At 51.0% G+C, this 21,352-nt stretch overlaps 3 protein-coding genes across 6 annotated transcripts in view; 1 reads left to right on the top strand and 2 right to left on the bottom strand.

Annotated features, from left to right (window-relative positions):
• TIGD3 (tigger transposable element derived 3) overlaps positions 1-15,138 on the bottom strand; it is a 23,539-nt gene extending 8,401 nt beyond the window's left edge. For 2 of the 4 annotated variants that reach the window (XM_084634240.1, XM_084634241.1), the window contains exon 1: positions 418-1,855. The gene's annotated coding sequence lies outside the window, so the exon portion shown is untranslated. Of the gene's footprint in view, positions 1-417; positions 1,856-15,113 lie in introns of those variants that run through there. The other 2 variants (XM_084634239.1, XM_084634238.1) reach the window with 2 other exon arrangements.
• The window catches only part of FRMD8 (FERM domain containing 8), a gene marked incomplete at its 5' end in the record, with an annotated part of 53,255 nt that continues 36,501 nt past the window's right edge, over positions 4,599-21,352 (top strand). The window contains one exon of the mRNA XM_084634244.1: positions 4,599-6,066. The remainder of the gene's footprint in view (positions 6,067-21,352) is intronic.
• On the bottom strand, positions 14,782-21,352 carry SLC25A45 (solute carrier family 25 member 45). Its single transcript, XM_084634246.1, has 7 exons — positions 21,014-21,352; positions 18,664-18,774; positions 17,690-17,757; positions 16,896-16,939; positions 16,150-16,221; positions 15,679-15,864; positions 14,782-15,381 (listed from the first exon to the last, which is right to left on the bottom strand). Exons 2-7 carry the CDS (start codon positions 18,678-18,680, stop codon positions 14,893-14,895), a joined length of 876 nt encoding a protein of 291 aa, XP_084490372.1. The 5' UTR covers positions 18,681-18,774; positions 21,014-21,352; the 3' UTR covers positions 14,782-14,892.

Raw genomic sequence — 21,352 nt, 5'->3', positions numbered from 1 at the left:
TAAAACCCATGGGCTGAACGGAACAGCCACCAGCACCCGCCGCTTCACAGGAAAGTACCGGGACCCCTGCAGCTGCGGGATGACTTGCCCTAGAGGGGGAGGGTTAAGATTTTGCTCCTGACCCCAGTAGCTAGAGGTTGGCTTCGTGTCCCTTCCAGCTATTAGGAATCCGAAGTGTGGGGGAAAGATGCCCCGCAGACAGGCTTCATGTCAACGCCGCCGCCCCCCCCACAGCACGATGCCCCCGGGGGGGGGGCGAACCCGCAGGGGGCGCGGGGGGGGGTGGCTAAATCTGGCATAAGCTGCCGGGCAGGGCTGTGTGGGGGTGAGGACAGGACCGCAGATCGGCAGGCCTCGCGCACCGCCCCAGCTCCGGGGGGGAAATCCCCGGGCAAGCGGCCTTCGCTCTGTACGTACCTAGGCGGGAGACTGGTCCCCCGGCTCGTCAGGGGCCGTCCATCGGGGCCATTCCCGGCCTGGGGCGCTCCCGGATCCTCGACCCCCCCCCCCGAATCTGTAGTTTTCAGGCGGCGGCGGCAAAAGCTCGGGGTAAAACCCGGCAGCCGGATCGCGGCGCTTCAGGCGCTCGGGAAACCCGCCCGGCGGCTGGTCCGGCTCGGCCGCCCAGGGTTCGGCGAGCCGGGTTTGCACGCTCCTACCCTGGAGCTCGCCCCTTGCCTGGGTCCGGAAAGGAATGTAAATGGGGAAGCAAAGAGGGGGATTATGGGTCATTGCCTCGCCCCTTGCAAGGGCGGAAAGTCTGGGGGCTGCAGCGGGAGCCTAGCGGGCTTTCCCTTAGCCGCTGGCGCGGCTGAGGGGTGGGTGGTTCTGCTCCCCGTAGGGAAGGGGGGTGAATTTCCCCGGCTGGCAGGACCTTGGGTGTGAAAATCCTACAACCAACAAGAGCAGGAGTTTTGTGTCAGATGGTTTGTTATCCCGTAAGGGGGCCTGGGCAGAGGCGGCTGGCGAATGGCCCAGGCCTGCGCATGGTTTTACTGGAAGGAGACCTGCTGGAGAGACTTTTGATTGTTGAGAGCCATGTATTTTTGGGTGCATATTTATCCTCCAGTCGTGGAACGGCAGTGTGTTGTCTGGCAGAATCAGGACTCCTGGCTTCTCTTCCCGACTCCCAGGCCCCCTGCGCCAGCCCACTGGACCTCCCTCCCATGCACTGGAGCTTGGAACAGAACCCAGGAGTCCTGGCGGCCAGCCACCCCCATTCCCCTGCTCCAACCTGGGAGTTCCCCCTAGGGTGCAATGGGGGCCATATAGGTTAATCAACCAGCAAAGACTGTGAAAGAGGAAGACCACTAAAAACTGCCTTTAAAATGCTTCTAAACCAGCTGGCTGCTAACCCAGTCCTGGCTGCACAGGCATCCCAGGTGCTCTCTAGAGAGGAGCAGCAGGGTGCTGTAGTAAAGACTGGAGCATTGTTTTCATGTCATAAGCAACCTGTTGTTTCCTGTCTATCTTAGCATATCTCAGACTCTGTATTGGCTTTACATCCCTCTGAATAAATACAGATGGGGGACAGACCCTCAGTATCTCCATGTCTGTATCTACACTGCAGAAACCATGTCAGCCTAGCCCTGGTGTGTAGACACAGCCTATGCCAACAGAAGGCGGTTTTCCTGCCAGTACGGGAACACTGCGTCCCCAAAGGAAATTAGCAACGTTGATGGAAGCCCTCTTCCATTGGCATAGTAGCATCTGCACTGGGGATTTGGTCGGCATCTCTGTCAGTCGGGCATGGTTATGTCAATATCACTTTTCATTGTCGGCCAGGTTGCACTACAAATTTCTCCTGGTGTAATGATGCTGGATGAAGTGGGGGATATTTTTGTGACATTTTTATACTGGCATAAAAGTCTATAGCTTATTTTGCTCAGGGAAATGGTATAAGCTATACCAGCAAAAGGACTCTTTTTTTTGTATAAAGTATTACATCTCCTCTAGGCTGGGAGTGGCATCCCACTGAAAGACTTTATTTAGCCTCACAAAGAGAACTGGGAAGAGGTTGTGGACTATAGCACTGTACTTACATGGGGGAAAAAGAAAAGGAGTACTAGTGGCACCTTAGAGACTAACCAATTTATTTGAGCATGAGCTTTCGTGAGCTACAGCTCACTTCATGCTCAAATAAATTGGTTAGTCTCTAAGGTGCCACAAGTACTCCTGTTCTTTTTGCGAATACAGACTAACAGGCTGCTACTCTGAAACCTTACATGGAGGAGCGGCACTCAGAGCAGAGAGCTCTGTAATGTAGCAGACAAAGGCAGGAGATCTGCTGGCTGGGGGCAGAAGTGAAAGAAATTCAGTCCCAAATTTTTAACAGTTAACCATTGGAACATTTGACCTAGGGATGGGGTGGATTCACTATTGCTTGGTGTCTGTAAATCAAGATCCAGAGTCTCTGTTTAAAATGCACACACTTGCTCCATTGCAGGTTATGGGCCTGAGGCAGGAATCAGTGGGTGATTTTTTTTATTACTGTTATTTTAGAATAAAAACTAAATTTTTGTGGATTTTCACAAATTTTTTTCTCTCCAGTTTTCAGTGGCTTTTAGCTGAAATTTGTTCAAGGTTTTGTTTTCGTTTTGATTTTCCCCCAGAAAACTTGCTTTGATTTTTTTTCTGATGGGGAAAAAATTGTGTTTTTCCCAACCCACAAAAGTGATTTTCAGTATATTTCAGGAAATTTTACAGTTTAAGGCAGCTCTTGGCTGAAAAATTTTACTTTTTAAATTTTTTTTTGCCAAAATATGTACATTTTTCTGCCAAAAACTATTTGGGAGGTTTAATGTTATGGTTTTTGGCAGAACATTTTGTGTGTTTTGGTGGGTTTCATAGAAAATTTGGGGGTTTTTTTGACATTTTTTTCCATTGTTCGCAGTGGTGTTGTAGCCATGTTGGTCCGAAAATATTAAAGAGACAAGGTGGGTAAGGTAATCTCTTTTATTGGACCAACTTCTGTTTGTGAAAGAGCCATGCTTTCAGCTCTGTGTAAGCTGGAAGATTGTCTCTTTCACCAACAGAGGTTGGCTCAATAAAAGAGATTACCTCACCCACCTTCTTTCTCTCAAATTTTCCACTGACATTTTTGACAAAACAAACAATACTTTGTTTTTGTCATCATTTAAACTTTCCTGGGGGATGGGGGGGGTGAATTTTCAATGAGCTCTGATGGCGTCTTTTCCCCTTGCTGAGCTCTACACCAACGCCTTCTAGCAAAACCCACATAGCCGCTCTGGCTGTCACAGGGTGGAGAGAAGCTGTGGGGGGTGGGGCATGGGAAGTGGAGTGTGTAGTTAGAGCAGCACTGGGGCTGCTCTCATTCTGTTCTGTGTGGATTCATCACAGTGGTATCTGGGCACCTTCCAGTGGGCCACTGAGCAGCATGACTCCACAGCTGTCCTATAGGGTTTCTTCTTCCCTCCTCTCCCAGGGGGAGAACCACGAGCAGTGGAATGTCTTGTTTTGGTAGGGTGTTTTAATATAGCTGTTGCTCTCTATTTGTATTAGAGAAGGCAGGGCAAGGAGAGGCACCTTGCACTTGGAGTAGAAGGCGGTGAGGTTTGGGATGGGTCTTAGGTCCTCAGGGAGCTCATTCTACAACACCCCCCTCCCCGAAAGATGTCGCCTCTCACAGATGAGCTTTACCCTTAGTGTAAGGAATGCCACTGGGCCAGAGGAGCAGAGTGGGGGTCTCCATCCTGGAATTACAGGCGGCCTTCTTGGTACCTTGGGTGCAAGTCATGGAGCCTGCAGGACCCAGACCTTGACCTTGATTCACCATTGTATGGGAAGCCAGGGCAAAGCACAGAGGACAGGGCTGATGTGTTAACAGTAGCCGGCACTGCTGAGGAGATATGCCGCAGCTGCCCACGTCAGCTGGAGTTTCCTAAGGGCTGAAGACCTCACACCCAGGTCACCGCAGTGCTGTGGTCAAGCTGAGCAATGACCAGGGCTGAATAACTGAGGCCAGGTCATGGTTGGCCAGGCTGGGGCAACATCTCCAAGCCAGCCGGAGATGGTTGAAAGTGTTACTCACGGAGTGGGCACTGGTGCAGGGCGGGGCCTGACTCTGGCAAGTGCCAGGTGATTTAAAAACATCTGGGGGTTGAGCGTTAAACCAGACCAGCAGCCATGTAGCTTTGCTTTCTCTGCCTGTGATCAGCAGAGTTCAGGACAGCTGTATCTTTGAGCCCCTCATTGATTTGTTTGACTAAAGCATTTTCCAGAAAGGCAGCCAGTCTGGATCTGATGGAGAATCCACCCCTGTCCTTGGCAGGTTGTTCCAATTGTTAATCACCCTCCCTTTGAAAAAAATGTGTCCTGTATTGGAATGTGTCTGGCTTTCACTTCCAGCCTTTGGTTCTTAGTCTGCCTTTCTCCACTAGGTTAAAGAGCCCTTTAGGACCTGGGATTTTCTCTGTGGGAAGGTGCTTACATACATGATCAACTCACTGCTTAATCTTCTTTGTGATTAAACTAAACAGATCAAGTTCCTTAAGTCTCTTGCTGTCAGGGCTTTTTTCCACCCTTCTCAGTGGCTCTTTTCTGCACACTCTCCAATTTAACCAACATCTTTCCTAAAATGTGGACCCCAGAACTGGATGCACTATTCCAGTACCAGTCTCACCAGTGTCCTATACAGAGGTCAAATAACCTCCCTCCTCCTGCTCACTACTCCCCTCTTTATGCATTTGTGAGTGGATATACCAGACCCTCTGAAGCACCCTGCTGGAGGCCTTGTGGCCCTGCCACACCCTGTCCCAAAACAGGGCAATGGAGAGGGTCCTCCAAGCTGCCTAGAGTGACTGTGTGAGACACAGCCAATCAGGGCTCAGGGGTCTATTATAAGATGAACTGCAGGGCCAGAGGGAATTCAGTTCCTTGCTGGAGCTGTAGGGGGTGAGTCTGGAGGGCTGATGGAGTTGCAGAACCCTGAACAGGGCAGCACTGCCAGAACCTAGGGAGAGCAAGAAGGCACCCTGAGCTGGTTACTGGGACTCCATTAGGACAGGGCCCTGAGGTAAAGGTGCAGATGCTGCAGGGAAGTGACTCGGGGAATTAGAGAAACTGTGTGACATAGTTAAAGGGACACAGCAGACAGCTGTGATCTACAGGGTCCCTGGGCTGGGAGCTGGAGTAGTGGGCAGGCCTGGGTCCCCCACCCTGCTAGCCACTGGGGGGAAATGGCCTGGACATTGAGGCACCCCAGAAGGAGAACTGAACTCTAGTGGCCCAACTGGAGAGCTGTAGCCAGGAAGCCCCAAGAGGATGAAGACATTATCGCTGCTCTGGGATAGAGCAGTGTCCCAGGGCTCCCTGCCTGGAGACAATCTGAGAGCTAGTGTTCAGGTGTGCTCAGAGTGCACCCTGTTACAGCATCCCAGGACTGGATCAGCCTGTGGTGGGGCATCCACCTCACACTGGCCAGTAAGGGGTAAATAAAGCCCTAGGGCAGCTGAGCGAAAAGCAGACAATAAGAGAGGGGCTGTGAGGAGTGGCCAATCAGGGCCCAGCAGACTCATATAAGAAGAGTTGCAGGATGGACAGAGGAGAGCAGGGTGAGTAGCTGCCTGGAGCTGGAGTAGGCTGCATTGTATCTGGAGTAGGCTGCAATGTTGTAGCACCTTGGACAGAGCAGTGCAGGCAGGACCCCAGGGAGAGGGGAAGGAGCTCCAGATGAGCTGCTGAGACTGAGGCGATTGCTGTAGCCCCGGGGAAGTGCAAACAAACACAGTGACTGTGGATCAGAGGGTCCCTCGGCTCAGATCTGGAATAGTGGGCAGGCCTGGGTCTCCCCATTGTGGAAATAGGAGGACAGTTTTTACTGCAGTCACCACTGGGGAAGTGGCTGGACTACTGAGGAGCTAAACCTCTCCCAGAAGGGGGACATGGACAGTGCCACGGCCAGAGGGTTGAGCCATAAAGAGGACGCTGCAGTTCCTGAGGCGGCGAGAGGGGCTGCAGGCAGACGGCAGAGATCGAGTGGCAGTGTGCAGACTGTCTACCTTGAGCTCAGTCCCAGAGCGACCTGGGGGAGGCGCCAGTCTGTTGGTGAGTAACACACCATGAGACAGCCCTTTGGGCCACTGTATTGCACTGGCAGCTCATATCGAGCTGCTTGTCCACTATGACCCCCCCACCCCCTATATCCTTTACAGTCACTGCTTTCCAAGATAAAACCTTCAAAATGAAAGCCCATGTTTGCTTGGCATGGAAAACAGACCCACCTTGACATCCGTGCTCTTTCATTTAGTGAAAGGGTTTCCCATGGCATCTTTGGCTGTAACTTTTCTTCCCATCCATGTCCAGCTGCACTCCAGAAATGGCTGCATATCCATGGGGCTTGCTATACAGACATTGTGTCGCAGTTATGGGGGAAAGACCTTACACTATACCTAAGGATAGGTGGTATGAAGGCAGAGAAGTAGGAGTCAAGACTCCTGGGTTCTTTTCCTAGCTCTGGGAGAAGTGTGGTCTAAGGGATTAGACCAGGGGAGCAGGAGGGCTGGGAGTTAGGACTTGTGGGTTCCAGTTCCAGGAGGGGAGTTGGGGGAGAGGGGGGCTGGGAGTCAAGACTTCTGGGTTCTATTCCTAGTTTGGCTGTATTATGCATAAAATATTTGACGGTAGTTAACCTCCTTCTGGAGGATCTAATTAATGAGTCCACACCAGCCAGAAATGGGTTGCAAAGGACCCATGTGTGGGAAAACAAGATACAGCGTGATATTGTTTTGCACTGATGCATCTATTCATCTTGGAGTAGGAATGGCTTCCCAGAGGTACAGTGGCTTTGCACACACACACGCACTCAAGGCTGTGTTAGCTACAGGAAAGATGTACAAACTCAAACTATCAGCCATCTTATCCTGGGTCTGATTACACCCACCAGCACTTACAGTGAACATCCTGGGGGCTTGGATGTGTGCCAATGAAGCATTACTAACCCCAAGACTGGGATAGCTGCTCTCTCTCATCTCTCACACATATCCAAGGCCTGGAGAAGCCTATTCCTTCACACAGTGAAGTCTCACATCTCCAGAAGCCCACTATGTATTCACTGCCAGTCTGGGTATTGCTTTAATATACCAGGCCTTTAATCTCGCTTGCCACCGCTTCGGTTCTGACCTCCTTTCTAAGAGCAGCTCTCTCCAGGATTGACAGAGCCTGTGAGACAGGCTTTCAAACAAGATTGTTGGGATCTCTTAGGGTTAAGTATAACAATAAGTTGCTAATGTGCTGACATGGTATTAGGGGACAAAGGCATATGTAGGCAATATTTTTGGGTCTAAATACATAAGTTACAGATTATTCTGTCTAATACATAAGTTGCAAATTCTTCAGTATTTCTTTGTCTAAAATATAAGTTGCCAGATTCTTTCCTTCTCTGTTGCTCATAAAGATTGATAAGGATGCAGCTGCAAGAGAAATGCCCTTTGTGTAAAAGAAGGTAAAAGGAATGTTAACTTCCCCTCCCTCCCTTTCCCAGCTACATAAACCAGCCCTGGCTTAGGACCCCTTCTCCCCTGAGAACTGTTCATGGCCCCTTCCTCCCTCCCCTGAGAGCTGCTAATGAGGAAGATTTATGGCAACAAATTGTTGCCAAGAAATGTATCTTCAAGGTAAAAGTAATGTGTAATGCTATGAGTAATAGACAGAGATGGCTTTACTAATAGTGGGTGTTTCTGTTTATTAATAAAGGGGTTTTGGGGTGTTGTAACAAATGTAGGCATGAACATACTAATCTAAACAAAAAGAGTGTTGTAATCAATTTAGTGCTTACTGGACAATTGGGTCCAGGGGAACAAGTACCGCAATAAAGAAGCCTGTACTCAAATCCACCTCTCGAAATGTTCCTTCTAATTTTTGACAGGCTGTGTGTGCAAAAAAATTTCTTCTGTGCAAATTTTTGTGTGTGGTGTTTTGCCGTGTGCTTGGGGTTTAGGATCTGTTCCCACACAGCTTAGAGGGAACAGTGCCTCTGGGTCAACCTGCTTCTTTTTTCCTCTAACAGAGATCACAATAAATTTCAATCCTTGTGCTGGGTGCTGCACAGACCCCGCTCCCTGACTCTGATGGGGCAGCAGGGGAAGCATAATTTCAGGAGCACCACAGAGCAGGACCAAGATTGGGGCCCTTTGTGCTGGACCTTGCACAGACCATGACTGAGATCAGGGGCCCTGTTTTGCCAGGTGTTGCACAAACTTCATCCCCTCCCCCTGCCCCTTGATAGGGGGCCATCATGCCAGGTGCTGCACAGACCCTGACTGAGTTCAGGACTCCCGTGGGCTGTGCACTGCCCAGCTGGTCCCTACCACAATGACCTTCTGGTCTAAGTGGACAAAAAGGAATAATTATCCCTATTTTACAGGTGTGCAAGTGGAGGCAGAATGAGATGAACAAATGATATGGCTAGATTCTCACTGGAACGTATGAAGGGAGACTATGCTAGGCTGGGGAAGACGCTTAAGGAAATTGAGGCTCAGGTGATCTTTAGTGGGATTCTGCCTGTTCCTAGAGAAGGGCAACAAAGGTGTGACAAGATTGACTATCAACAGATGGCTTAGGCAGGGGGCCTATAAGGAGGGCTTTGGGATGTATGGCCACTGGGAGGCATTCATGGACAGAGGACAGTTCTCTCGGGATGGACTTCATCTGAGTATGGAAAGGAAATAGACTTCTAGGATGGAGGCTGGCACAACTGATTAAGAGAGCTTTAAACTAGGAATTTGAGGGAGATGGTTGGGAGATGTCCAGGTAATCTCCACACGGGATTTTAGCATTGAGAGGGAAGAAAACGAAGTAAGAAAGGATACAGCCGTGGGTAGGAGAATGTATATAAGGAGGAAGGGCAGTGTGGATACCAGTCTAATAGGTTATACTGGCTGTAGCATGACCATGCCTAATCGGGTAAAGAATGTAAGCAAGGCCAAACAGCAAAAATTAAGATGTTTGTACACCAATGCGAGGAGCCTAGATAACAAAATGGAGGCACTAGAGCTATTGGTCCAGGAAGTGAAACCAGGTATTTTCGGGATAACAGAAACATGGTGGAATAGTAGTCATGACTGGACTACAGGTATTGAAGTGTATGTGCTATTCAGGAAAGACAGAAGTAAAGGTGGTGGAGTAGCATTGTAGATCAATGATGAGGTAGAATGTAAAGAAATAAGAAGCGATGGAATGGATAAGAGTCCGTCTGGGAAAAAATTACATTAGGGAAGAAAACTACTCGAGCCTCCCCTGGGATAGTGCTTGGGGTGTGCTATAGACCGCCGGGATCTAATTTGGATATGGATAGAGACCTCTTTAATGTTTTTAATGAAGTAAATACTAAGGGAAACTGTGTGATCATGGGAGACTTTAACTTCCCAGATATAGACTGGAGGACAAGTGCTAGTAAGAGGGCTCAGATTTTCCTAGATGCGATAGCTGATGGATTCCTTCATCAAGCAGTTACTGAACCAACTAGAGGGGATGCCATTTTAGATTTGGTTTTGGTGACCTCATAGAAGAAATGGTTGTAGGGGACAACCTTGGTTCAAGTGATCATGAGCTAATTCAGTTCAAACTGAATAGAAGGATTAACAAAAATAAATCTGCAACTAGGGGTTTTGATTTCAAAAGGGCTGACTTTCAAAAATTAAGGAAATCGGTTAGGGAAGTGGATTGGACTGAAGAACTTATGGATTTAAAGGCAGAGGCGGCCTGAGATTACTTTAAATCAAAGCTGCAGAAGCTATCAGAAGCCTGCATCCCAAGAAAGGGGAAAAATTTCATAGGCAGGAAGTTGTAGACCAAGTTGGATGAGCAAGCATCTCGGAGAGGTGATTAAGAGAAAGCATACAGGGAGTGGAAGATGGGAGGGATCAGCAAGGAAAGCTACCTTATTGAGGTCAGAACATGTAGAGATAAAGTGAGACAGGCTAAAAGTCAAGTAGAGTTGGACCTTGCAAAGGGAATTAAAACCAATAGTAAAAGTTCTATAGCCATATAAATAAGAAGAAAACAAAGAAAGAAGAGGGACCGCTAAACACTGAGGATGGAGTGGAGGTCAAGGATAATCTAGGCATGGCCCAATATCTAAACAAATACTTTGCCTCGGTCTTTTATAAGGCTAACGAGGATCTTAGGAATAATGGTAGCATAACAAATGGGAATGAGGATATGGAGGTAGATATTACCATATCTGAGGTAGAAGCGAAACTCTAACATCTTAATGGGACTAAATCAGGGGCCCCAGATAATCTTCATCCAAGAATATTAAAGGAATTGGCACATGAAATTGCAAGCCCATTAGCAAGAATTTTTAATGAATCTGTAAACGCAGGAGTTGTACTGTATGATTGGAGAATTGCTAACATAGTTCCTATTTTTAAGAAAGGGGAAAAAAAAGTGATCCGGGTAACTACAGGCCTGTTTGACATCTGTAGTAAGCAAGGTCTTGGAAAAAATTTTGAAGGAGAAGGTAGTTAAGGACATTGAGGTCAATGGTAAATGGGACAAAATACAACATGGTTTTACAAAAGGTAGATTGTGCTGTGCCAAACCAACCTGATCTCCTTCTTTGAGAAAGTAACTTTTTTTTTTTTTTTAGACAAAGGAAACGCAGTGGATCTAATTTACCTAGATTTCAGTAAGGCGTTTGATACCGTGCCACATGGGGGAATTATTAGTTAAACTGGAAAAGATGGGGATCAATATGAAAATTGAAAGGTGGATAAGGAATTGATTAACAGGGAGACTACAGCGGGTCCTACTGAAAGGTGAACTGTCAGGCTGGAGGGAGGTTACTAGTGGAGTTCCTCAGGGATCAGTTTTGGGACCAATCTTATTTAATTTTTATTACTGACCTTGGCACAAAAAGTGGGAGTGTGCTAATAAGTTTGCAGATGATACAAAGCTGGGAGGTATTGCCAATTTAGAGAGAGACCGGGATATCATACAGGAGGATCTGGATGACCTTGTAAACTGGAGTAATAGTAATAGGATGAAATTTAATAGTGAGAAGTGTAAGGTTATGCATTTAGGGATTAACAACAAGAATTTTAGTTATAAGCTGGGGACACATCAATTAGAAGTAATGGAGGAGGAGAAGGACCTTGGAGTATTGGTTGATCATAGGATGACTATGAGCCGCCAATGTGATATGGCTGTGAAAAAAGCTAATGCGGTCTTGGGATGCATCAGGAGAGGTATTTCCAGTAGAGATAAGGAGGTTTTAGTACCGTTATACAAGGCACTGGTGAGACCTCACCTGGAATACTGTGTGCAGTTCTGGTCTCCCATGTTTAAGAAGGATGAATTCAAACTGGAACAGGTACAGAGAAGGGCTACTAGGATGATCCGAGGAATGGAAAACATGTCTTATGAAAGGAGACTCAAGGAGCTTGGCTTGTTTAGCCTAACTAAAAGAAGGCTGAGGGGAGATATGATTGCTCTCTATAAATATATCCGAGGCATAAATACTGGAGAGGGAGAGGAATTATTTAAGCTCAGTACCAATGTGGACACAAGAACAAATGGATATAAACTGGTCATTGGGAAGTTTAGACTTGAAATTAGACGAAGGTTTCTAACCATCAGAGGACTGAAGTTTTGGAATAGTCTTCCAAGGGAAGCAGTGGGGGCAAAAGACCTATCTGGCTTTAAGATTAGACTCGATAAGTTTATGGAGGAGATGGTATGATGGGATAACAACATGATTTTGGCAATTAATTGATCTTATTAAATATTCATGGTAAATAGGCCCAATGGCCTGTGATGAGACGTTAGATGGGGTGGGATCTGAGTTACTACAGAAAATTCTTTCCTGGGTATCTGGCTGGTGAATCTTGCCCATATGCTCAGGGTTTAGCTGATCACCTTATTTGGGGTCGGGAAGGAATTTTCCTCCAGGGCAGATTGGAAGAGGCCCTGGAGGTGTTTTGCCTTCCTCTGTAGCATGGGGCACGGGTCACTTGCTGGAGGATTCTCTGCTCCTTGAAGTCTTTAAACCACGATTTGAGGACTTCAACAGCTCAGACCTAGATGAGAGGTTTTTCACAGGAGTGGGTGGGTGAGATTCTGTGGCCTGCGTTGTGCAGGAGGTCGGACTAGATGATCATAATGGTCCCTTCTGACCTTAATATCTGTGAACATTCAAGTGGAAGGCAGGGACTGAGAGTTGGAACTTGTGAGTTCTATTCCTGGCTCTCGGAGCACAGTGAAATCTAATGGGTTAGAACAGGGGATGCTGGGCTTCAGCACCCCTGGACTGTATTCCTGGTGCTGAGCACAGTGGCAGGGTTTAGTGGGTTAAAGCAGGGGGGCTGGGAGTCAGGATTCCTGAGTGCCATCCTGGTTCTAGGAGCAGAGTGAGCTCTCATGGATAGAGACAGGGAAGCAGGAGCCAGAACTCCTGGGCTCTATTCCAGACTCGCTCTGTGAACTTTTTTATTTGAGCATAAGCTTTCGTGAGCTACAGCTCACTTCATCAGATGCATACTGTGGAAAATACAGAAGATGTTCTTGTACATACAAACCATGAAAAAATGGGTGTTTACCACTACAAAAGGTTTTCTCTCCCCCCACCCCACTCTCCTGCTGGTAATAGCTTATCTAAAGTGATCACTCTCCTTACAATGCATATGATAATCAAGGTGGGCCATTTCCAGCACAAATCCAGGGTTTAACAAGAACATCTGGGGGGAGGGGGGGTAAGGAAAAAACAAGGGGAAATAGGTTACCTTGCATAATGACTTAGCCACTCCCAGTCCCTATTCAAGCGTGAGTTAATTGTATCCAATTTGCAAATGAATTCCAATTCAACAGTCTCTCGCTGGAGTCTGGTTTTGAAGTTTGTGCTGGAAATGGCCCACCTTGATTATCATATGCATTGTAAGGAGAGAGATCACTTTTTAGATAAGCTATTACCAACAGGAGAGTGGGGTGGGGGGAGAGAAAACCTTTTGTAGTGGTAAACACCCATTTTTTCATGGTTTGTATGTACAAGAACATCTTCTGTATTTTCCACAGTATGCATCTGATGAAGTGAGCTGTAGCTCACGAAAGCTTATGCTCAAATAAATTGGTTAGCCTCTAAGGTGCCACAAGTACTCCTTTTCTTTTTGCAAATACAGACTAACACGGCTGTTACTCTGAAATCTGTGAACTTTGGGGCATGTCCCTTTCCTGCTTTGCACCTTAGGCTCTAACCATGAAACTCCAACAGAGTTAGGAACGGGATGTCCAATCCTGGCCTGGCTTTCCCTCCCGTGCAGTGCAGTGAGCTGTGCCATTCAGGGAGGATTGTCCCTCCTGTGCAGCAGCGAAGGAATCCGTTGCCACGTTGTTGGCTTGCATTTCCTGAGATGTACCCTAGGAGGATGGGAGCAGCCAGAGGGGCCACAGGGAGCTGGCAAGGACAGGGACCTGCCTCTCCGATTTCCCCCCCTCCTACACCCCCACGGCAGTAAATGAGCTGGGAAGCCTCTACTGTTCCATCACATCTATGGCAAAGACCCAGCCCTCCAGGTATTGTGGCAAAGAGCTTGTATTAGGGATCTTCTGAGCGCTTGGTAGAGAGTGGGGTCTAGTGGGTTACAGCTAAAAATCACAGAGCAGGGAGTTAGGCCACCTGGGGGTTTTCTGCCAGCTCTAGGAGGGGAGTGGGGTGTGGTGGGTTAGAGCAGGGGTGACAGGACTCCTAGCTTCAATTCCTGACTCTGGGGCTATTGTCTAATAGGTTTAGCTTGCCTCCCTTGGTCCCTGCACATTGCAGCCTGCTCCAGGGTGGCAGTGGCAGGGTCTCTATGCCTGTCAGACTGGGCCAACAGCAGAGAGTTTGCTGACTGAGTATTAAGTAGAATTTTGGTTGCTAGGGAAATGCTGCTATAGCTGGATAAGGAGAAATCCTCCTACTCCTAGAACTCCTTCCCCCACACTGCTCTGCCTATGGCCCCTCCTTTCCCCCACATGCACCACTGGGCCCCACTCCCCTCCCAGAGCTGGGAAAAGAACCCAGCAGAACTGACTCCCCCTCTAGTCCTAGATCTGGCATAGAACCCAGGAGGCCTCACTGGTGCCTCTGTGTTTTTTAGCAGCATGACCATTCCCCCCGCTCTCGCGCGCACACTCACTCACTCTCTCTCCTCTTCCCCTACCCCCTAGACGAGCTCCTCAGTTCTCATTCCCTCTCTTTCATCCCCAGCTCCCAAGTCACTAACCCTCCCCACCACTGCCAGGCAGTTCCTCTCCCTGAGGTGCTAAGATGCATGGAAAGTGGGGAGAACCAACATCACTCAGGACATTTGAATCTAGGACACAGCCTAACCTTGGGGGATAGACTGTAGGAGGGGTGATCCTGCCTTGCTCTTACAGTCGGTGCTGACCTCCATGCCCCAGCACAACGCCGGGGGCACTCTGCTGCAGGGCTCAGTAGGGGGTGCTCTCCCCTGGCAGTCAGTGCTGGCTCCCAGTGTGGTGATGGGGGGGGAATGATGCTGCAGGGAGCAGGGTGGGGCTCAGCGGATGAGTTTCAGGATGTTCTCGTAGCTCAAGAAGGTCACCGCGTTGACAGGGAAGGCACGGATGCTGTTCAGGGCAAGGCCCTTTAGGAAAACCTGGGGTCCCTCATGCCGAACGCTGATGCGGATGCAATCCAAGACCCCGTGGTAGGACACTCCCTTCACCCCGTCCATCTGGAGCCGGGCCTTGATCACATCCATGGGCGTGGCTAAGGCCCAGGAGACTGCACCAGCACAGCCCCCAGCTATGAAAACTGTCATCAGGCCTGGGAGCAAAGGGAAGAGAGTTAGGGCTTAACTACAGGAGAGGCGGGGCTTAACTACAGGAGAGGCGGGGCTTAACTACAGGAGAGGCGGGGCTTGGCAGGGGCCATTACCGCTCAGTCAGTGCTGTCCCCAGGGCAGGAGTTGGTTGGTCAACACCTGTCAGTTTCCACCCAAGCAGTGGCTGCATTATAGCACTGTGTGCAAAGATCTGTCTTAATTGTCTTTGGCCCATCAAAGTACTCACATTACACAACAGGAATCCCAGTTCCCTACAGTCTCTTCCCCCGGCAAGATGGATAGCCCCCTCCAGTCCACTTCCCCTCTCACCCGGTTCTCTCCCCGGCGCTGTCACAGCCCGGCACAGGCTGACGTAGGTGAGGAAGTAGACGGGCATAGAGGGTGTATCTCGCAGCACCAGGGCCCAGGTGCCCCGGAACAGGCCCAGTACCCCCTCCTCACGGAATATGCAGGCACCACAGTGCACCGGGCCCCGGTACTGGGCTCCAGGGCCCCCCACTGGACTCCTCAGCCCATAGGAGTGAGTCTGGTTCTGCAGCCGAACTTTGATCAGGTCAACAGGAGCCAGGACCACGGCCTGAGATTGGGGTGCGGGGCAGGGAATGTGGGGAAAAAATGAGTCCCCTGGTTAGTTCCTTAAGGGAAAATACTGACATGCAATAGAGAACCCCAAGTGTCCTAGCTCCCAGCCCTGCTTGCTCTAACCCACTTCGACCCCACTGCCCTTCCCTGAGCTGGGATAGAACCCAGGAGTCTTGACTCCCAGCTCCCCCCTGCTCTAACCACTGGACCCAGCTCCCTTCCCCTACCAGAGGTAGGGCTAAAAGCCAGGAGTTCTGCTCTCTTCCCCCCCATGAGCTGCCTGGTCCCTCACCTGCATCAGGCCGGAGAAGCTGCCAGCAGTGAGGACATGGGTGTAGCTGGGGGAGTTGGCACGGCGTTCGTGGTGGTGGGTGGCACTCAGGTACAGCAGGGCATTGCTGTAGGCCCCAAACATCACTGAGTTGACCAGGGCCACGCTCAGCAGTGGGAAACTCATCCCCTTAAAGAAGCCTAGGACCTGCAAGGCAAAGGGCGCCATGGTGGGATCAATGCCAGCCCTAGGCATATGTGGCTCACGGCTCGGTGTGAGCCATGGTGAGAGTGTGATTGGGGGACCCCTCCCCAAAAGCTGACACCCATGCGTACACGCACACGCTGCTCCCCGTAGCATATGGTATGGGGGGGAGGGGCTGATCTCTGTCAGGGGCAGATGTGCAGCCCCCAGCACGAGGGGGGCCTCTGAGCTTGGGCCAGGGTCTCTTGGCATTGCCCTAATACAAATAATAAACATGCTGCCGCAAACCGTTTCATTGCGGTATGTTTTGATCACGCAGTCCAGGATCCCCCGATAGCCAGACTGCGTCTGCAGCCGCACCTGGAATGAGACACCATCTTTAAGCGAAGAATTTGCAGAGAAATATTAACAGCAGCAGTTTATGCAAAGGCCAAAGTCCTCCTCAGAGGCATTTGGAGGTAGCATTTTCTAGCAGATGGGACTGTGGCCTGGGACTTAGGATGCCTGGCTTCTGCTCACAGCTTTGGCAGGAGAGTGGGGTCTCGCGAATTAAAGCTGTGGGGGTTGGTGCTGGGGGTCAAGACTCCTGGGTTCTATTCCTGGTTCTGCCATTGAGTTGGGCAAGTCCTTCTCTGTGCCTCTATTTCCCCTCCCAGCTTGTCTACTCAGACTGTGGACTCTTGTGGGGAGGGATTCTCTCACTGTGGGTCTGTGCAGTGCCTCTCCTGATGGGTGGAGGGGACCTGATCTCATGGGAGGAGGAGGGTCTGTGTAGTGCCTGGCCTGATAGGGGGGCCTGAATTCCGGCAGGGAGGGTCTGTGGAAACAAAGGCCCCGATGTTGGTTAGGTCTACCATAATAAGAAATAAATGAGTTAAAATAGCTATTGCTTGCCCTTTGAGGTGCTGGACACTGCTCTGAGCTAGCCAGTTCCCCAGCAGGGACGTATCTCCTCATCCTATCTATAGGAGAGAAGTTTTCCCTGTCCCTTCCCACCCCCTATCCCCCTACAGCAGTACCAGCTTCATATTCACCTTCACTGTGTCCACTGGGTGCCCCAAGGCCAGACCCACAGCTCCTGTGTCCAAAGAAAAAACAAGTCGGGTGGAAATTAGAACCCGCCACTGTCCCGGTAATGAGAATGGAACCCAGGAGTCCTGACTTCCCAGGCCTGCTGCTGTAACTCAGTAGGCCCACCCCCTACGGGCTAGGAATAGGACCCAGGGCTCTTTTTCTTGGGGATCCTAATGCTGCCGGCAAATGTTAAAATGGTTGAAAAGAACACAGACCCCCAGTGCGAGACAGGGCTTGATTATTTTTAACTCCCTTGTTAATGAGCAACTGGGAACTGTCACATCTTTTTCAGCAAAAATAACCTGAATTTGGCATTTAAATTCCACTCTTTAAATTGAGGAGGGCAGCCAGCCTTGTCATTATGAAGCTAGACTGGGATTCAGGGAACCTGGTTTCATTCCCTGCTCTGCTACTGCCTCCCTGGGTGATCTTGGGCAAGTCACTTCCCTGCTCTGACTCAGTTTTCCCCTCTATAAAGGGGGCAGAATAATCTTTCCTTTGTCTATTAATTTAGATTATAAATTCTTTGGGGGCAAAAACTGTCTCATTAGGTGTTTGTGCAGTGCCCGGCACAATAGGGGCCCTAGTCTCAGTTGGCAGGGTCTGTGCAACACTTCGCCTGGCGAGAGGGGGTCCTCAGTCTCATCTGGGGTCTGTGCAGCCCCTGGCACGACAGGGTCCTGACTCTGAGCGGCAGGGACGCGTGTCTGCGCAGCGCCCAGGAGGGTGGGAATTGGATCCTTCTCATTCTTACCTGAAATCCAGCCAGCCACAAACTCCTCCACGGGCATGGTGAGCAGAGCACAGGGACTGTACAGGGTTCTGGGTAAGGAGAAAGATCTGGTCAAAGTTAATCCATTTAATCCCTAACTCATCCTCCTGGGTGCTTCAATCTTTAACTTGATTCTCCCCAGCGCTATGAATTGCCCTTTTCCCAACAGCAGTGCCCAGGGGCACGCGGGAAAATGGAAAAGTAGGAAATTAAGCAGGAGTTACCATGCAGAGTTAGGGTAACTGGGGGAACTCAACTGGTGCAGTATCTCACTGAGGTTAAGGGTTGGATCCACCAGCTGGTCTGGCTGCTCTCCCCCTGGGGCCTGTCCTCCACCAAAGGGACTAGAGCTCCAGGGGCCCCCTCTCAGGGCTGGATTTTCTAAAGCCCTCCACACACTTAGATGCTGAATTGAATTCAAGCTGTGCCGTTTTGGAAAACAACTCTCACCTCAGGAAGACTCCCAGACCGAGAGAGAAGTGCAACGCCTGCTTTCTAGGATGGCTGCAGTCGTAAGTGGCTAATGACGGGTTAGTAAATGACCGTGGCCTGTGCTGAGCATGTTCTGGGATGGGACTTTCTAAAGGCTGGATTCTGCCAAGGCCTGTTCGGGCACTTACTGGGAGGCATTTGGACTCAGATCCTCACAACAATGGAGGCACCCAACTCGTGGAGGCACAGTTGCAATCAGGAACACGGGGGGGGCGTTTTGGCTTTCCTCTGACACATTGGAGATCACCTACAGCTGGAGCAGGGATAACAGGTAATGGGGCCTGTGCTCTGAGGTTTCTCTGTTGTAGATGGCTGGAGGGTGGGTCTTGTTCAGGGTCCAGCTGATCACCTGATTTGACAATGGGCAGGAATTCCCCTCCTGCCCTGGTCACAGTGGCAGGGACCTTTTGCCTTCCTCTGCAGCATGAGGCATGGGGCAGCTGTTGCGCTCATCAAGGTCTTACCTAATCAATCCCCGCATAACACCAGAGACGCTGGTTCTCGCCTGTTCTCTGCTTGGGGCTCACAACCCCTTCAGTCAGGGCTGGGCAAACTTTTTGGCCCGAGGGTCACATCTGGGAATAGAAATTGTATGGAGGGCCATGAATGGTCATGAAATTGGGGTTGGGGTGTGGAAGGGGGTGAGGGCTCCGGGGTGGGGCCAGAAATGAGGAGTTCAGGGTCTGGGAGGGAGCTCTGGGCTGGGGCGGGGGTGAGGGCTCTGGCTGGGGGTGTGAGCTCTGGGATGGGGCTGGGAATGAGGAGTTTGGGGTGTAGGAAGGTGCTCTGGACTGGGACCGAGGGATTCAGAGGTTGGGAGGGGGATCAGGGCTGTGGCAGGGGGTTGGGGTGCAGGAAGGGTGCAGGCTCTGGCTGGGGGTGTGGGCTCTGAGGTGGGGCTGGGGATGAGGGGCTTGGGGTGCAGGAGGGTGCTCCGGGCTGGGATCGAGGGGTTTGGAGGGCAGGAGGGGGATCAGGGCTGGGGTTGGGGTGTGGGGAGAAGCTTAGCAGTGCAGGCTCCTGGTTGTACTTACCTCAAGCAGCTCCCAGAAGCAGCGGCATGTCCCTTCTCCAGCTCCTATGCAGAGGCGTGGCCAGGTGGCACTGCACACTGCCCCATCCGCAGGCACCTCCCCTGCAGCTCCCATTGGACTGCTGGAGGGGGCCATTGGAGCGGGATCCTTGGTGTGCGTAGGAGCCAGAGGGGGGCCATGCCACAGCTTCCGGGAGCTGCGTGGAGTGGCCCCCGACCCTTCACCCGAGCTGGAGTGGGTCAAGTCCCAGACCCTGCTCCCCAGCAGGAGCTTGAGGGCTAGCTTAAAATGGCTGGTGGGTGGTAGTTTGCCCACTTCTGCCTTAAGCTCTTGAGGGTGGAAATACTAAAGTCATTGGGCTCAACCTACAACTGTCTGGGTGAAGTTTAATGTCCTGGGATATTCAGAAGGTCAGACAAGATGATCTAATGATGCCATCTGCCCTTAACCTCTGAGACCCTAGACATCACTCCCCTCCCAGAGCTGGGGATGAAACCCAGGAGTCCTGACTCCCAGCCCCCCTGCTTTAACCACTGTACCCCCTCCTCTCCCACAGTCAGAGACAGAAAGCTTGTCTCCCCTCCCCCCCCCACCCCCACCCTGACAAAGGATGGTGTGGGGTTAAAGAGCCAGCACCGTTTTTCCTAGCCAGGATGAAAGCAGCTTCCACAATCCCAGGCCATGCCTCCATCCCAGCACCAGCCAGCTGCCTTTGCAAACCTTTCCTCTCCCCCTAAGCCAAGGCCCTGAACAAGTTTGCAGCACACCCACGCGGAGTATGCACTGGGGCCCTAACAGCGAGCTGTATGCATAGACCCCCCCTAACACCTGGTGCATTGGCCCTCAGCAGCTAACCCTCCTCTCTGCACCCCACGGGCAGATTTACCCCATGGGGCTGGGGGGGCACAGCTCAGCCAGAAACCAAATCTCAGTGACAGCAACCCGGATTATAGTTGATTATAGACATGCGCAGAAAAAGAACGAAAAGTAACCATCATATCAAAGGTTTCAGAGTAGGAGCCGTGTTGGTCTGTATCCGCAAAAAGAACAGGAGGACTTGGGGCACCTTAGAGACGAACACATTTATTTGAGCATCAGCTTTCGTGAGCTACCGCTCACACCAATGAAGTGAGCTGTAACCCACGAAAGCTGATGCTCTAATAAATGTGTTCGTTTTCTAAGGTGCCACCAGTCCTCCTGTTCTTTTTTCGTCATGTCAAACTACCACTAGAGGGAAGCAGACACCTACTTAAATGCACTCGTTGTTTAGGAAAAAGAAAAGGAGTACTTGTGGCACCTTACAGACTAACCAATTTATTTGTCTCTAAGGTGCCACAAGTCCTCCTTTTTCTTTTTGCGAATACAGACTAACACGGCTGTTACTCTGAAACTCGTTGTTTAGGCTAGGCTCTGAAGGCCCTAACTGAGATCCGAGTCCCCATTACGCCCCGTTAATCTTGACTGAGAGCAGGGTATGGCCCATGCTGTGCTCGGCGCTGCATGGACCCTGACTCAGGGGCCCCACTTGGCCAGGTGCCATGCAGACCCGCAGTGAGAGCAGGGCGGTGCAGCTCAGACCCTGACGGAGCTCGTGGCCCACGTCCGCTCGGGTGCGGCACAAACCCTGACCCAGATCAGGGCCCCGGCGAGCGACACCCACACGGTGAGAGGCCCTCCCTGTCCCAAACTGCTCACCGCCTGACAAACGAAGGGTGGGAGGGGAAACAGAGGCCGTGGGCGGGACAGAGGCTGAGCCGCGGGCCAAGCGGGGAGTACTCACCCCTGGGCCTGCGTGTGATCCTCGCCCTGTGAGCGAACGCCTTCGGCGGGGCGACTGGGTGCAACTGGCTGCCCCCCAGCGCGGTGGATCGCCTGCTGCAGCCCCTGCCGCAGCGCCGGCCCGTGTACCTGCCCCCTGCCCCCTCTGGCGGGTCACAAATTCAGTGTTGGGCTGGGGGGGCCAGCTTAGAACCTCGGCACCATAACCCTGCCCGGGGCCAGGGTAACCTTGACACGGAGCCATAAACCTCCCCGGCCGCTCGCTAGAATTCCGGTGCGGGCGCCGCCGTCAACCGTCGGGCTCGGCGAGGCGAGTCTCCGTGACGTCACGCAGCCAGCG

This window comes from Lepidochelys olivacea (assembly GCF_965140295.1).
Source record: "Lepidochelys olivacea isolate rLepOli2 genome assembly, chromosome: 7".
Classification (NCBI taxonomy): domain Eukaryota; kingdom Metazoa; phylum Chordata; order Testudines; family Cheloniidae; genus Lepidochelys; species Lepidochelys olivacea.
This window is presented reverse-complemented; position numbering and strand designations above follow the sequence as displayed.